Raw genomic sequence first — 16,402 nt, forward strand, 5'->3', positions numbered from 1 at the left:
TTCACCCTGAGTCAGCTGGGATAGGCTCCACCCCCCATGACCCTAGTGAGGACTAAGGTGTAGAGATGATGGATGGATGGATGTTTGCTGACTTTGAAATAAAATTAAAGCTCCATACAGACACATCCCAGATCTTGACCCACGTACACAGCAGGTACGCATAATGCACCAGTTCTTTTAATAAACCTATTCATCCTTTTATTTTATGTTTCATACTCTTCTTAAATGTGATTTTTTTTCCCCTCTGAATTCCATCTTGTAGCGTGATATTGCACAGTTAATCTGATTGTACATCCAGTGATAGATATTAAAGGCATCTGAATGGAATATATACAGTATGTCAGATGATCTACGGACTGGATTGTCTTCTGTAGTTACAGACAAGCTTTAATGATTGTGCTTACAGATGAACATCCTGTCTCTAAAAAAGACATTTATTATGTTTTTATATAGCCATCATCAGCTGTCATCAGCAGTTTTTGCATCATGGCACGCTATCTGCTTCTCTTTTCCTTTGCACTGGGCTGCTGACAGGTTTCACAAGGAAAACCTCAAAACCACAGCAAGTGACACGATTAACACTAGAATACTGCAGACTGTACACTGCCCAGGATCACAAAGACATTTATATTTTATTTAATGTACACATTTCCCATGAAAAGACCAGAACCAACAATGTGTTAGACTAGTGTTAGTCTCTCAACACTTTCTTACTTACCAGGCTTTTGATCTCAAGCCAGTAAGTTCCTTAAAAATGACTCAGAGGACGGTTACGAGAATTTGACCAGGTTCCTCTGTAAGCGTTGCACCAGTCGTCAGCCAAGAATGACTGTTTGATGACATTAGAACAACTATTCAGAGGCCGTTTGAGGACATTCAAAGAAACAGCTTTGCGGATGTTTTCTGATGAAGATAAGATTTCAGTTTGTGACACGACGAATGAGCTTTGTGAAAACTCCACAGGGCAACTTGTAACCTGCAGATGAAACAACAAATCCACTATTTCCACCTGTCTGAGTATCATGAAGTCATATATATGAATTTAAAGACTTTAATGTTTGTATAAAGCGACTGTATCCTGTCGTATAATGTGCTTGTCGTGCTGATGCTCCTTTACCACCTTTACTGCCTGTTTTACTTCTTATGCTCTTTGTTTTTCCATATTTTTTAATTTATTATCTTGAGAAGCACTTAGAGCTGCATTTGTGATAAATTCAAGTCTAATTTCAACATGAGTGAGAAGTCCAGGTGTGTAACTATCATTCAGTAGCAACACTGCTGCACTGTGAGCACATTTAGACCGAGCTTGGTTTTGAGGTTCAGGCTAGAATTGGGGTTGAGATAAGCGTCCTGATAATACCCAATGAATGGAGAGAGACTAGTGTGTGTGTGTGTGTGTGTGTGTGTGTGTGTGTGTGTGTTAGGATCTTTGATAACAGTTCTGAAGTGTTTGCCAACACTTCCCTAGTTCCTGTTTCTTAAAGCACCACACCCCACCACAATCAGAAGTAGTCGCTAAGAAGTCTGTCCCATCCGAGCTTGTTGCCACAGATGAAAGCCCCACAGGGCAATTCCTACAGCTTTGTTTTAATGCTGAAAGTCAATCTGAGCCAGGACTGAAATCGGGCTGAAAACAGAACCACATACTGAATTTTGAGAAGAAAAAAGTAGACAAAAGAGAATTGGGAGTTGCAGCAGAGACCAGGAAGCTCGAAGGTGCTGTGAAAACATGTGGTTGCGTTAAGATTACGTAGCATCAAAGCAGCACAACTCCTCACCTTAGTGAATTACAGCTGGTTTTAGGAACTCACAAGTGGGAGGGGAGGGACTACAGAAACCCTCGCACAGGATGAGACAGCAATTCAGACCGGAGCAACCAGGAAACCAGGAAAGGCAAACGAGGAAAAAAAGAAAAAGAAAAAAAGTTTGCTGACATCAAAGAGGTGAAAAGGAGACACCCCGGGTTTAATAGAGAGGGATCAGTGAACAGGGCATCAATGACAATAAAAGAGAGAGAGAGGGAGAGGGAGAGTGAATGAGGAGGGCTGTCCTCTCTGAGTTTTGCAACTTGGCTCAGTCACAGACTGAGTGGACCCAGACCAGGAGCAGCTCATAGGTCAGCAACACTCCACCGAAAGAACACTGTGTGCAGTGCCTCAAAAGATGACCAACAGGTCTGCATCTGCTCACAGTGATGAGAAAGCCGCTGCAAACGGACACAAAGCTTCCCAAAATGGGACTGATCCAGTTTCAAAAGTGCAGGACGAGGACAACAGAAAAGTGGAACTGGGGAAGAAGGTGACGCTGCTCCGAGGGATCTCCATCATCATCGGGACCATCATCGGGGCCGGGATCTTCATCTCGCCAAAGGGAATCCTGAGTCACTCGGGTAGCATCGGGATGTCCCTGATAGTGTGGATCGCCTGTGGCGTGCTGTCACTCTTCGGTGAGTTGTTTCAGAAGTTTGTTGTGTGTTCTGATCTGAGAGCACGTGCAGCGGCTGAGAAAGATGCTGGTGGAGGTGGAACTTCAGAAATACTGACTGACTGCACGCAGATTAAAAAAAATCTGGTGAGAGCAAATGTAGAAAATATTAAGATAAGACCTGTGAATAGTAATAATCATAAAACCTGTAAATATGTAACATTTAATTAAAAACAATGAGCGTTAATAATTTATGATGCTGTTTTATGACTAAGAACATAAACAGTTTGTATGTACAGTTTGAGAACAAAGCACTTTATTATCACTAAAAACCAGTTTGAATTTGCTCTGTTATTGTGTGACCTGCCTTCATGCTGTTCTACAGAAAGAAGCTGCACATGTTGAGTGAATTTAAAAACACCTCCTCATCTCTTGATTATGAATATTTTATTCTTCTATCTAATAATCAGTTTGAGCGGACACAAACCATGCCAGCGTGTGGTTCCCATCGTGGTGCACAAATGCTGTTCACATAGCTTCTTGTTAGACGTGCAGAGGCTTGATTATCCAGAAGCTCAAAGCTCCTGGTTAAGACATCACATTGAAACAAATGTAAGAATATGACGAGTTGATCCGCTCTGGCATTCAGAAGCAAGAGGCCTGATAAAACACGTCCTCCTCCAGCAGTGTGTTCGTGTTCTGCACCAGCCACACATATTATATTATGTTATGTTATGTTATGCATGTGTAAAGGATGAACAGCTGAGGTTATTCCAGGACGGTTGGACTTGTTTGGGATCGTGCTAGCTGCTGACCAACACAGTGCATTATTAGCCCACAAGTATATGATTCTCTCTGCTGTCTTAAGTGTAATAATTAACCCATTAATGGCGAGCATTATGTCAACCTTTTAACCCTTTCAACACTTTGCTTGAACTTCATGATCAGATGTGGTTTTGATTAATCGCTCATAGATTCTTAAGCAGACTTCACATCGTTACATATCAGGTATCAATCAAAAGTAGACAAGCTGACGGTTGAATACATCTGGAAGTCCACTCTGGTCATAGACACTACCAGGGATATATGTCTACATGCCAGTGTCCTCACCAGGATGTTTTTTTACAGCGTACAGGGGGGAAGGTTAGCAGCGAGGATGACGGTAGTGAAACTCCATCGGTGCTTGTTAAATATTTTCCCGTTATACCCTCCTGTACCCTCGAAAACAACGTATCGGCCCAATTTGCAGTGTAACGGGCTGTTACTGTGTTATGATGCTGTTATTATTATTATTATTATTATAATAATTATTATTATTCTTATTATTATTTTCATAATTTATTTCATGACTGAATCTCTTGCTCACATTCGGGGATTCCCACTGACAGATAATCAAAATGAATGTAGCAGAAGGTCACCATATACCGGAGCCGCTATACCGGGTTGCAGGATTGGACGGGAGTCTTAATGCCAGCCCGGTACAGCGGCCCATAGTGTTGAAAGGGTTCAGTTATCACATGTTTTCCCCACATGAAAATACATGATTTTATCATGAGGTAAAGTTAATAACTGCCCTATTAACAAAGGAAAAGACATCAAGTTGGCGCTGATCATAGAGTAATAACGCAGAGTGCATGCCAGAATAACTGAAGCACACGTGAAAGGAAGCTCAGATCATCAACCAGTTGCCCCCCAGGGCCCCCCAGACCTGCAGGGTCCACCAAAGCCTGGCATTCATTTAAAGTTGTCATTTAGTAATTTGATGACCCCAGTCAGCAGCATTACTGTGTAACCGCCAGGACTTGACTTTTAGAAGGACCACGTGTGAAAACCTGCATCTAATCCCTTCATTACTCCGGCTTGTATCGCTACAAGCGAGCTGAGACGCACAGAGGGCAGGTGGTGCTGCAGCGAGGTGTAGTGATTACTATTTATAGTCTCTACGTTTGTGAATGCTGCTAATAAAGAGCTACTTGGTGCCACATGCAAACAAAGGCACTGAATCCATCTGAGGCTGCAGACAGAGAGCAGAGCCTTACAGAAAGTTCTCAGCCTCGTGTAGAAACAGAGGTTCACCTCCCATTTTAACTCTAAAGTCTTTTATCATTGTTCACAGAAACCCTAATGTGACTGTGGTGACAGACCACTGTCCATGTATCCATTGAGCAAAATGTGATTCAAAAATAAGAGTATTTGGAAGTATTTGTTGACTTTTGCAGTTTATTCCATAATATGGTGAGAAGATGGACGTTTTAACGGAGTGCCCAAAGATATGAAACCGTCCAGACTGCAGGGATGTACAAGGTTTTCATCAGTTCCTTGATTCGACTGTCTGCACACATCGACACCACAAAGCACAGTTATTGTTATTCCACTATTGATGCTTGGAGTCTCCTTCGCATACCTATTTCCATATAAGTATGTTCATATACTCTTTCCAACCATGCATACTCGTGCCGTTGCACCATAGTCGTGCACGGATGCAAGTGTTGCATCGGAGACATCTGTGGTTGGTCCGACTCTTGTGCACTCGGTAAGATGATGAAATTTAACTCACACGAAGGCAACACTAACCATAACCTAACCCTCTAGAACCCTTTTTCTTTTGTAGACTAGCAGCCTGATTTCTTTCTTTTTCCACAACATGAGAATGGAAGGAGTAAGAGCGGTAGGTTTTGTCCACGGGCAAGCTTGAGGAATTAAGGAGCTCAAAAATGTCATCCTTGATAAATAGTTAATTTCAGTAATGAATACCCTGGATTAAGGGTGCTGTGCTGTGAAGGGGGAAGAAAAGCAAGCTCACTCCCGACCAGTTGAGTGGCTCATCGATTTGCCACAACAGTCAGAAATAATGACCTTCAGAGCAAACAATGAGAAATGTGACTGTAAATAGCAGCGCAGTGTAGCTGAGTACACGTCGGTCTTTCACCGCTACAGTCAGAATGGACGACACGTTTCATGCAGAATTTTTCTTGAACCTGAAGTGACTCTCAGCATCCAGCTAATAAAAGCTGCTCTACAACGTCACAGACAGCTTTTTCCCTTTTTCAAATGTGAAATAAATGTCTTCTTTTTACATCCTTTTTGACTTTTCTGTCCATGTGTGGACAGGTTTTCTATCAGTCGGACTTCCTAGCGGGCCTTAACTGTGTGATCCTGCAGCAGAACACCCGCTAGCAGCATCATTCAGCTGCCTTTTGGCTCCGTTCTGACTCTGTTAGCTCTTGGATGAGGTTTGGGGAAAGATAGTGGTTCGCTTTAATACCGGAAAAGTCCAAAGTAACTTGTGACACAATGTGTTTATTTACATTCAACTTCTTTCAACCTCAACCACAGTGCTTTTTGTTGCCTAAACCACAGACAGAGAGATGAACCTTCAGCAGTCTCCCTGCAGCTGTGGTTCGCTTTATAAAGGTGGAGCTTCATTCACTCATAAAACCGTTCCCACTGAACATAATCCCACCGATGATTACGTTTGCTGCCACAACATAATTGGGAAAAAAAGCCCCCCAAAAAAAGCATTGAAGGAGTGTATAATGTAATTTCTAGCAGTCACAGTAGAAACAGCAGTGCTGCAGGAGGCAGCGCTGTGCCCATCTGTGTACTGTAGCATATATGTATATTGTAGTGGTATCCTTAAATCCTGGAGTTTTCATGCTGTAATGAAAGCCCTAAGCACATTATCCTTGAATACCCTCCCTTAACCCCTTCCCTGCTCTCCTTAATTCCCATTGCCTAAACTTGTAATTAAAATCCGTCCACCTAAATCTCACTTTCTTAAGTTATGGATCTGGACCCGGAGAGGCTCCCACAGTAATATATTTCAGTGATCATGGGGCCCAGGGAGAGACTGTACTGTTCTATGGATGTGGCGGAGACAGTTTAACAGCCCTGGGACTCTTCTGTAACTACCCTCTTGTTTCAGAGCCAGAACTAATATGTCACCTCTGTCACTGCAGGAGCCCTGTCCTACGCCGAGCTGGGGACTTGTATTAAGAAGTCTGGTGGACATTACACATATATAATGGAAGCGTTTGGACCCCAGATGGCTTTTATAAGACTATGGGCTGATCTCATTGCTATAAGGTAGGTATAAGGCTATAAGTTTGGTCTCTTGAACCCAACTTTCAGCTACGACAACTCATTGTGCGCCACCACAGCAGACAGACACATTTAAATTCTAGCTGGGGAACACATTGTAAAAAATTTAGCAGTTTGTCGAGACCAAAAGCTGAGATTGAAGAGAATGAACGTTTGACCCAGGTGGACAGGGCAGCCCTGGCTCAGGTTGTCCACCACTCACACAGTTGGGGGCTCAATCCCAATCCCCTCCACATTTTTCAGTGCCTCTGGACAAGACACTGAACCCTGAGCACCCTGCACAGCAGCTCTGGTCCACGAGTGTGTGTAAGTGAGAATCACATTGTAAACACCTTGTGAACACACATCCAAAGGAAAGCTTATGTTAACGGTCTGATGGACGCACATCTTAACTCAATTCAATTCAGTTTTATTTGTATAGCGCATATTTACAACAGAGGGCTGCAGGGTGGTGCAGGTGGTTAGCACTGTTGCCTCACAGCAAGAAGGTCTCCGGTTGGCGTCCCGGTGGGGGCACTGGAATCTTTCTGCGTGGAGTCTCCATGTTCTCCCCGTGCAGCGTGGGTTCTCTCCGGGTTCTCCGGCTTCCTCCCACAGTCCACAAACATGCTGAGGTTAATTGGTGATTGTAAATTGTCTGTAGGTGTGAATGTGAGTGTGCTTGGTTGTCTGTCTCTAAGTGTAGCCCTGTGATAGACTGGTTACCTGTCCAGGTGAACCTGCCTTCACCCTGAGTCAGCTGGGATAGACTCCAGCCCCCCATGACCCTGGTGAGGATTAAGCGGTGTATAGATAATGGATGGATGGATATTTACAACAACAGGTCATCTCATAGCGCTTAACAAAGGCAGAAACACCAACAATCCAAAACATCTGGATTCCCTCTAAGCTTCAGCAGTGGGAAGGAACCGAAAACCCCCGCGACGTTAGCCAAGGCAAGTTTATGTGCTTGAGTTTCAGATCTGTTGCCTCCTACATGCCAAAATAAATTTAGCTAAAACACCCAACGTAAGCCACTGAAACATGTTGTGTAGCAGCTTTCTACATGTTCTCCTTGATGACTGAACGGACCAAAAACAGAATAAAAAATGTTGGACTCTGTTCAAAAGCTCCCGGATGGAGATTATTTTAGAAAGAAAAACAAACTTGGCTTGTGTGGTATCTATCTAACCCCCCTTAATACCCTCCCAACATTACATTATGTTATATACAGCAAAAGGGTTTTTGTAAAGAAAAGTCTTGGACAAGTCACGGAGGAATTAGATGCTTTGGACCCTTTATTGTGTTGTTGCACTGCTGAAGGCATGAAATAAGAAAAGCCTGGATGATTCCTCCCAAATTTAGTTTCATGCATGTTTCAGAACTGTGCATCTAATGTTTTCACCGAGGCAGCAGGAATACCTTCTGGCTTGACAATAAGACAATGTGCTGTTTAAAACATCTGCTTTTCAACAAAGACTTACATTGTCTTGTGTTTTTCCAGGAAAGTTTTCCTGAAATACAATTCGCCTCAGAGGAAGATCGTCCTCATCACTGAAACCTTTTTCTCTTGTATAAATGAAACATGGCACCTGCTGATACGTGGAAGTGTATACGTGGCAGACCATTAGTGTATCTTGTCTATCAGTCACAGACTTATTCTCTGCTGTCAGGCTCTTGATGCCAGGAATCATTTTCTCTGACACTTAACATTTATCAGACTCTCGGTTTGGAGCTTGTCCTCAGTGACAGCTGTAATTCTCGGCTGTTTGATAGATTCTTTTTTTTTTTCTGCAGTAAAGATTCAGGGAGACGTTATGAAATCCTGGTTAGGCATCGTGAGTTGTTTTTTTCTAAAAACACATTACAGGTGCCTTCAGAGACTCCTGCAGGTTAAACGTGGCAACCAAACACACTTTTAAGGCTGACTCAGACTGAAAGGCTATGAACAGCCTGAAAACACCTGACCCTGATCCTGACCCTCTGCTGGCACAATACACCACTCTCTATGTCTGTTCACTTGACATTTGTATTTGACTGCACTGATGAAAGCACAGTTGTTTTTAGATCTCCACAGAAGTCACTTGCGACCATGGGAATCCATCTTTACTGTAGTTGCCATCCTCAATGAAGGAACAACCTGCAAACCTTTCAGAGGCACCTTTAAAGCCTGCAGTGCATGACTCAGTGGTTAGGCTCCCAAACATACGACGTGTGGTGCAGAAGATCTGTCAGACCAGATTTTTTGTGTTTTTTTGGTTGTTTTTTAACAGAGGCTTCCACACAAGCCTCTGCCTGTGACCTTGCGTTGGATGCTGAGTTTAGTTTGGACAGGAGAGGTGAGAAAACGCTCCACACACAGCTGTGTGTATACGGCCAAGGCGGAGCAGAACAAACAGTCTGGTGGCTGTCCTGAGCTGCCCAATTTTATGCTGCCCCCAGGCTAGAGGGACTGAATGGAAACCATGGGAAATGAACAGAGACAGAAGCAGAGAATGAAAACAAGAATAAGAGGGACAAAGAGAGATTTCCCCGGCTGCAGTGGCTCAGTGGCTGCTGTGGGAAATGAAGGAGGGAAATACTGATGAGCCATACGATGAGCCTGCGGGACTGGCCAACTTTTATTCATTCTTATTAAAACCAAGTCTATAGACTGTCCACCGCACCAGGATGTGATTGTAGGAACGGTTTGTCTAGGAGGATGTTCATTTGATGTTGCACACACATCTGCAGCAACAACACCTGCTACAGTCAGAGTCGGGTCAGATTGGGCTCGCTGCAGCCACTTATTAGTATTTATCTCTCATTTGCTTTGTTTGCTCTGCAGAATGTAATTGAAATATTCAGTGTATACAGCGCTTAACAGATTTATTAGAACACCTGTGCAATTTTTTAAGCACATCCAGCATCATGAAGGGCTTCAGTTCACACTCAGCTCTCCATGTTTTACCATTTTGAACAGGAATGAGGAATTTCTAACTGAATTCACCTTTTTATACCCAAACCTGAGCCTCTGGGCTTCTCTGAGGAGTTAATCAAGCATCACATTCAGTCACTAAAACATTTATTTTTTTTGTTCAGGAATGCAAGTAAATCACTGTAATTTGACATCTTCATCAAAAAATAATAATGTGCTTTACTATTTAAAACATTTATTTTTATAAAACTGTAAATTTGAAAATTCATGGAAACAATAATTATATTTTAGCATTAAAAACATCATGTTGGTTAAAGAGCTTCTACATCCTGGTGTATTAACCATGACAGAAGCATAAGACATGGTTGTGGTGATTACCATCGGTGTTAATTTAGGGCAGCTGTGGCGTAAACCTCACACTGGGTGGGGGTCTAATACACATGTGAAGTAGTCTATTATTATTATTATTATTATTTTAACATTTATTTTGTAGGGAAGTTATTTGTCTTTATACTTTGCAAACATGATTTGATTAAGTTAGGAATCATCAAAACCACTTTAACTGTCAGTAGGTGAAGCGGAGCCTCATTCCCTGTACATTACTGTTACTACTGCTGTTATTTGCTGCTCCTACATGACACATTTTGTTTGGTGTGTTAGTTTTGTCAAATCAATTAGTACCAAACAAAAATCTATTCATGTACTTTTATATTAACCAGCAACAAAATACAACTACATTCTGTCAGTGCAGCTTTCTTCATTTCATTTACAGTAACAGGGAATGTGTGAAAACCAGCTTTACACAGAGGCATGAAAAGGTTTGAGCACCTCTGGTCAAAAATTCTGTTCATGTGAACAATTAAGCAAGTATCAGATGAAATGATCTCCAAAAGGCGTGACGTTTAACATGAAACACTCTTTTCAACATTTTAAGCAATATCAATGTTTTATTTCTGTTTTGTACAAGTTTTGAGTGAACAAATGAAAGCAGCACCCGACAACAGAACCCCAGGAGCCTTGAGCTCCCAGATAACTGTGACCAAGATGTCAGACCTTAATTAGCCTGATAGGGTCGTGGTTTGTTCAAAATCATCATTAGGAAAGACCAGGTGATGCAAGTTCCAGTGCTTTGTAAATACCCAGACTCCTCTAACCGTGTCCCAACAATCAGCAGCCGTGGGTTCCTCCAAGCAGTTGCCTAGAACTCTGAAACTGAAAATGATTGACGCCCACAAAGCAGGAGAAAGCTATAAAAAGATAGAAAAACGTTTTCAGGTACAGATTTCCTAAGTTCTGAATGTAGTTAAGAAACAAGACAAGACAAGGTCTGGAAGACCAAAAAGACTATCAGAGAGAAGTGCTCGTAGGATCATTGGAAAGCAAGTCAGAACCCCCGTGTGACTGGAGGAGACCTCCAGGAAGATCTGGCAGACAGTGGAGCTGTGGTACACAGTTCAACTGTTCAGCAACACCTGCACAAATATGGCCTTCATGGAAGAGTCATCAAAAGAAAACCTCTCCGGCGTCGTCGCCACAAAACTCAGGGTCTGAGTTTTAGACAAGTCCTGTGGAACGAGGAGGCTAAAATTACACTTTTTGGCTGAAATGAGCAAAGGTATGTTAGGAGAACAAAGGACAGAGTTTCATGAGAAGAACACCTGTCCAGCTGTTCAGCATGGCGGTGGATTGATCACGCTTTGGGGTCGTATTGCAGCCAGTGGCACGGGGAACATTTCACAGGTAGCAGGAAGAATGGATTCAATTCAATTCTAAAAATTCTGTAAAAAAGCTGAATTTGAAAAGAGGAAGGCTTCTACAAGTGGATAATGATCCTAAACACACCTCAAAATCCACGATGGACGACCTCAAGAGGCGCAGGTGAAGCTTTGCCGTGGCCCTCACCGTCTCCTGACCTGAACATCATTGAAAATCTGTGGACAGACCTTAAAAGAGCAGCGCATGCAAGACGGTCCAGGAACTTCACAGAACTAGAAGAGTTTTTACAGTAGAATGGGCGAAAATCTCTCAAACAAGAACTGAAAGACTCCTGGCTGGCTACTAAAAGTATTTACAAGCTGTGATACTTGCCAAAGAGGGTGCTGCTAGGTGTGCAGGGTGCCCAAACTTTTGCTGTGGCCCTTTTCCTCTTTTTGTTATTTTGAAAATGTGAAAGATGAAGAGAGAGAAAAAAAAGATTTTGTTCAAAATGTAAAGGGAATGTGTCGTCTGTAACTTTGTGCCTTTTGGAGATCATTTCATCGTCCATGAGGAGGTAACCGAAGTGCAAAACACACGCAAAGCGTTTACGACGTAGTTATGTCAATATCGTCTGATGACATTTGAATGTTTTCACATCCTGCAGAACAACATCAACATCACGTCTAATGAATGGAGAGTAAGTCCAATACTCATCCTCTTTCAGCTCTGATTCTGATCCACACCGTTTCCTCTGTAGCCACTCAATGCTACACCGTCACCATGTTTGTGAGCGAGTTTGTAACTGGGTCTGTCTGCTGTTTGCTGCATTTTCTTTTTTTCACTGAAAATAGTCAATGTATTCATACACTTAATGTGCCGCTAAACAAAATAAAATATAAGGAAAAGTGTCTTAAAAGAGGTGAGTAAGAATCCTTTGTGGGTTTGACAACTCTGCACGTTTTTGTTTGATTCATGTCATTGTGACAACTGATCCATTTGTGTTGTGTCCTGCAGGCCTGCAGCAATGGCAGTCATTTCTCTGGCCTTTGGTCAGTACATCCTGGAGCCTTTGTTTATGCCGTGCAACATCCCCCCCATGGCTGTCAAGCTGGCCACAGCCATCGGCATAAGTACTGGACTCCTGTTATATTCCCACATCTATCTGATAATGTGTCAGGGTTACATCTTCTTGACCTGGTGTGACCTGCTTGGCAAATGACAAGGCGTAGATGCTTGTAGAACATCTAACGGTGCAGTGAGAGGCAGAGGAGGCAGCGTGATGGAATGCATGTGGAAAACAAATGTGGAGCCAGGACTGCCTTTATCTTTTAAAATGAAACCTTAAATAAGAACAGAAACAGAAACTGTGCAAAGATGTATACCACAGCTTACTGAGCAGATCAGGGAGAAGAAGTCGCCAATGTTGTCGCATCTAAGCTGAAATCTAACACCGTGGTAGCGACAGTCACCATCTCACAGCCACAGACTCATTCAGGAGCAGTTTATAGTGTTTTAACCAACAAATGGTGCCTGAATGCTGCTCTCATGCCTCGTGATATTGTACAAGCTGATTTTGTCCCTCTGACACATATTTATTAATGTATTTCCTATAAATTACGGAGAAATAAAGAGAAACCACGTTTAGCCAGAGCCACAAGTTTAGAAGGAAAGATCCCTGTTTACAACTCACAGGCATCTGAAATGTGAGAAAACAATGTTTTATGTTTTTTTCAGAGGAAGACAAAAAGGTTGGAAGCAGCTTTAACAATGTGGGGCTTTTGAAGAAGCTTGCCCATTGTGCTATCTTAATCTTAAAAGTAATCAAAGCTGTCAGATAACATCATGGAGTAGAAAGTTCAGTGGTTTAGTCTGCAGTGTAGAGGAGTGGAAGCAGGAAGTAGCATCACATGGAAATTCTCAGCTACAGTTCAAGTATGTGAAAACGGTCCTGAAGTGCAGTAACTGAGTAAATGCATTTTGTCACAGTCCACTAATAATGCAAACCGGGTTCTGAAGGAGAACAATGACACAGAATCTGTGATATCAGTTGAAAGCTTTCCCAGTGGTTTACAGCTAAGGAGGGCCCAGAGTTACCGGACGTTTCAGTTTAATTTTAACCCAGTATATCTGATATTATTGTTTATCTGTGCGTCATGCAAACTTCAGACTTTGGACTTACTGCTGTAGAAAATAAGGGAAATGAGGAGTTGCACAACAGCATGTGAGCAGTAAATATCAGGGCTCTATCGACACCTAAACCCAATATTTATCCATGCAGGCCAGTGTTGTTCATGCATGAGATGCTGCCTTTCTGGAGACCGAGCTGTTGAATGTGATGGTGGATTACCGAGTGTTGATGGTTTCAGTTTGATTGTCGGTGGAGTGTGTTGCTGCAACTCCTCGTTACCCTGAATGTCTGCAACACTGAGCATGTTAGCATGTTAGCATGAGCCACAGAGCTGCAGCATTGAGTGGTGCAGCGCCTTGTTGAAATAAACTGACAAGTGTTCAAATTCAGTGTATTTCCAATACTGTCACTTAGACTTCAATCTCTACAGACAAATATATGTAAATACCACATGTGAAGGGACAGGATGGCTAACTAGTACGTTTGGAAAGAGTGTTCTCGGCTGCTGTTAATAACCTTCTCTCTTCTCTGCAGCTTCTGTCATGTACCTGAACAGTATGAGTGTGACCTGGACAGCCAGGATTCAGATATTCCTCACCTTCAGCAAGCTGCTGGCTATCGGCATTATTATCGTGCCTGGAATGTACCAGCTCTTTAAAGGTAAAACACCACCCACCCCGTCATCATCATCATCATCATCATCATCATCATCATCATCATCATCATCACTTCTAATAGCCCCTATTAGCTCTACACCAGAGCTCCAAACACCGTCCGGACTCTGGGGGACTCTCATCGTTCCATTCATGTAACTGCTGTTCAAGAACATCTCCAGGCTTCACACAGAGCGCTCAGCTGCAACAATTAGCCCGACTTCCTTTTGTCTCACACAAACAACGCGCACTGTAAATATAACCTTGAAGCCTCGCAGGCCATGATGCACAGCTGCTCACAGCAAGCAGCAGCTTGAGCATTTCACAATGTCCTCGCAGCAGGTGTTCAGAGGTGGAGTTCCTGTCTCCCCCTTAGCTGTAGGTCTCACATTAGAAATCTAGCTGTTTGTCTCTTCCTGAGCTTCTGCTGGTTCATTCCCAGTCCCCCCGTGAAACTCCACCACTGCATTTAGCGGTTGAGTGTCAAGTAAAGTCCGGATGACGTGTAAACAAGCCGGCGTGCATAGATGAGCGTTCAGGGTGATTAAGTCAGCTGGAGAATGTCTACAGATGGAGATCACTGATGCCGTTTTGAAAATGTTCATTCCAGGTGGCTAATTTCTGTTTTCTTTCAGTCAGGATGAAAACAAATATCTAAAAAGATTCAAGCGCAAATCTTTTTTTTTTTCAAGCTGCACGAGTCGTCCCGACCTATGCTGTTTTACTCCTTCATTCTCTAAAGATGATGTTAATAAAAAACAGATAAAGCCGGCAGATGCTGATTTAAAAAAACACACACTATTGCCATTCCTATTTGCATATTAATAAATCACGGACATGAATTGACATCTTTTGGTCTTTAAATGAACTATACTCTGGATTTGTAGTGTCTAACAAAGTCTGCTATCCTAATGTGAACAAAATATGAATTCATAGACTTTCATTAACTCGTATCATGAAGGTAACTCCTCATTCATGTTCTACAATGAATGACTTGTTCAGATTCTGGTGCATAAGTGAATCATTTGTGCTCCCACATGACCAACTGTTTAATGTCCAGAAACATGATGAACTGCTTTATGTCTGCTCGGTAACTTGTTGATTTTAATCTGTCATGTTGCTGTTCTGTCTTAGATGTGTGCTGAACATCTATGACAGGCAGCTAAACGCTTCCCTTTAAAGAAATGTAGTTTTCCTCTGTAATAAGTAGCAGAAAATGTAAAGACTCAGCTAAGTATGGCTGCCTGTGCAACACTTCAGACTGAATAAAACAGGCTATAAAATAACGCTTTTTTTAAACCACTGAATCCGTTTTCCCACCCATCTGATCAGGTCTGATAGTACCTGTGCTCACCTCTTCCCACAGTGATCATCACACACAATTTATGGCACCGAGCACTACAGTGAACATTACCTGTTTGTATGAGCAGGTTCTGTTTATAAATGTGATTACAGTAGAGCACTGATTACATCTGGGAACGACTTAATATGAACCTGTGTTGTTGAGAACAATCTATTTCTCTGAGTTAATAAGGCAGAGCGCTGCTCCATTCATCTGTTTTATTGCTATTGTACTTTTATTATTATTGTTATTATTGTGGCTATTATTGCTCTCGGTCTTGTGCAGAACTGTTTGCGCTGATCATTTCACGGCGGCAACAATCCCTCTTCATTTAGAAACAATTATAGTGCTTCAGACAATGCATTAGAAGAGATGTGTGTGTGTGTGTGTGTGTGTGTGTGTGTGTGTTTGCAGGAGAGACCAGAAACTTTGAGAATGCCTTTGAGCTGAGCAATGTGAAGCTGTCTGGCATGCCGCTGGCTTTCTACTCTGGGATGTATGCATACGCTGGGTGGTAGGTTTGCTCCATGCTCACTGTCAACATGCACATGGATGCAGCTGCACAGCAGGCATCAAACTTAAGGGCTTCCAGTCTGTTCAATGTAGTTTTGTTTGTTCTCGGTTCTACATGCATTGTTCGCATTTATTAACCGCTGGAGCTTCGATAACAGCTGCTTCCTTTTCCAGGTTCTACTTGAATTTTGTGACGGAGGAGATCGACAACCCTGAGAAGTAAGTTGAACTCATGCTGGCTGTGCTGGTGCTGGTCGTGTGCATGTGGTCGAGGTAAATAACTAACAACGGCTCACAGAACTACCTGCATGTTAAAAAGGGGGTTTATGGTGATGAAGTCACAGAGAATGACTGCCAACTATAGAGTTCCTCTTCCCGCTAAGAGTGCTGAGAGTTTTACAATGGCGCCTCCTGAAAGCTTTCATAGGGGTGGCCAGATGGTGCTGCTGAAATATTTGTTGGCACACAGAAACTAAAAGCCTTTTCAGGAAAACTATGATGCTTGCAGTGCCATGGAGGGTAGCTGCAAACTTTTTCAATCTGAAAGTTAAGAAATGACATTGTGGATGGATGAGCGAGGTGGGTCCAGTGCAGAGGAGCTGAACAGCCCTGAGAACAAAGGCTGCTCTCCTCCTGAGTCCTGCACA

At 42.6% G+C, this 16,402-nt stretch overlaps 1 protein-coding gene across 1 annotated transcript in view; it reads left to right on the plus strand.

Annotated features, from left to right (window-relative positions):
- The first annotated feature begins 1,897 nt into the window (after positions 1 to 1,897).
- slc7a11 (solute carrier family 7 member 11) overlaps positions 1,898 to 16,402 on the plus strand; it is a 31,559-nt gene continuing 17,054 nt past the window's right edge. Inside the window, exons 1-6 of the mRNA XM_008291963.1 lie at positions 1,898 to 2,446; positions 6,384 to 6,510; positions 12,134 to 12,249; positions 13,782 to 13,907; positions 15,657 to 15,756; positions 15,930 to 15,974. Coding sequence (XP_008290185.1) covers positions 2,164 to 2,446; positions 6,384 to 6,510; positions 12,134 to 12,249; positions 13,782 to 13,907; positions 15,657 to 15,756; positions 15,930 to 15,974 — 797 coding nt within the window. The 5' untranslated portion in view covers positions 1,898 to 2,163. The remainder of the gene's footprint in view (positions 2,447 to 6,383; positions 6,511 to 12,133; positions 12,250 to 13,781; positions 13,908 to 15,656; positions 15,757 to 15,929; positions 15,975 to 16,402) is intronic.

The sequence above is a fragment of the Stegastes partitus genome, unplaced genomic scaffold (genome assembly GCF_000690725.1).
Source record: "Stegastes partitus isolate 25-593 unplaced genomic scaffold, Stegastes_partitus-1.0.2 Scaffold774, whole genome shotgun sequence".
NCBI classification, from domain to species: Eukaryota; Metazoa; Chordata; class Actinopteri; family Pomacentridae; genus Stegastes; species Stegastes partitus.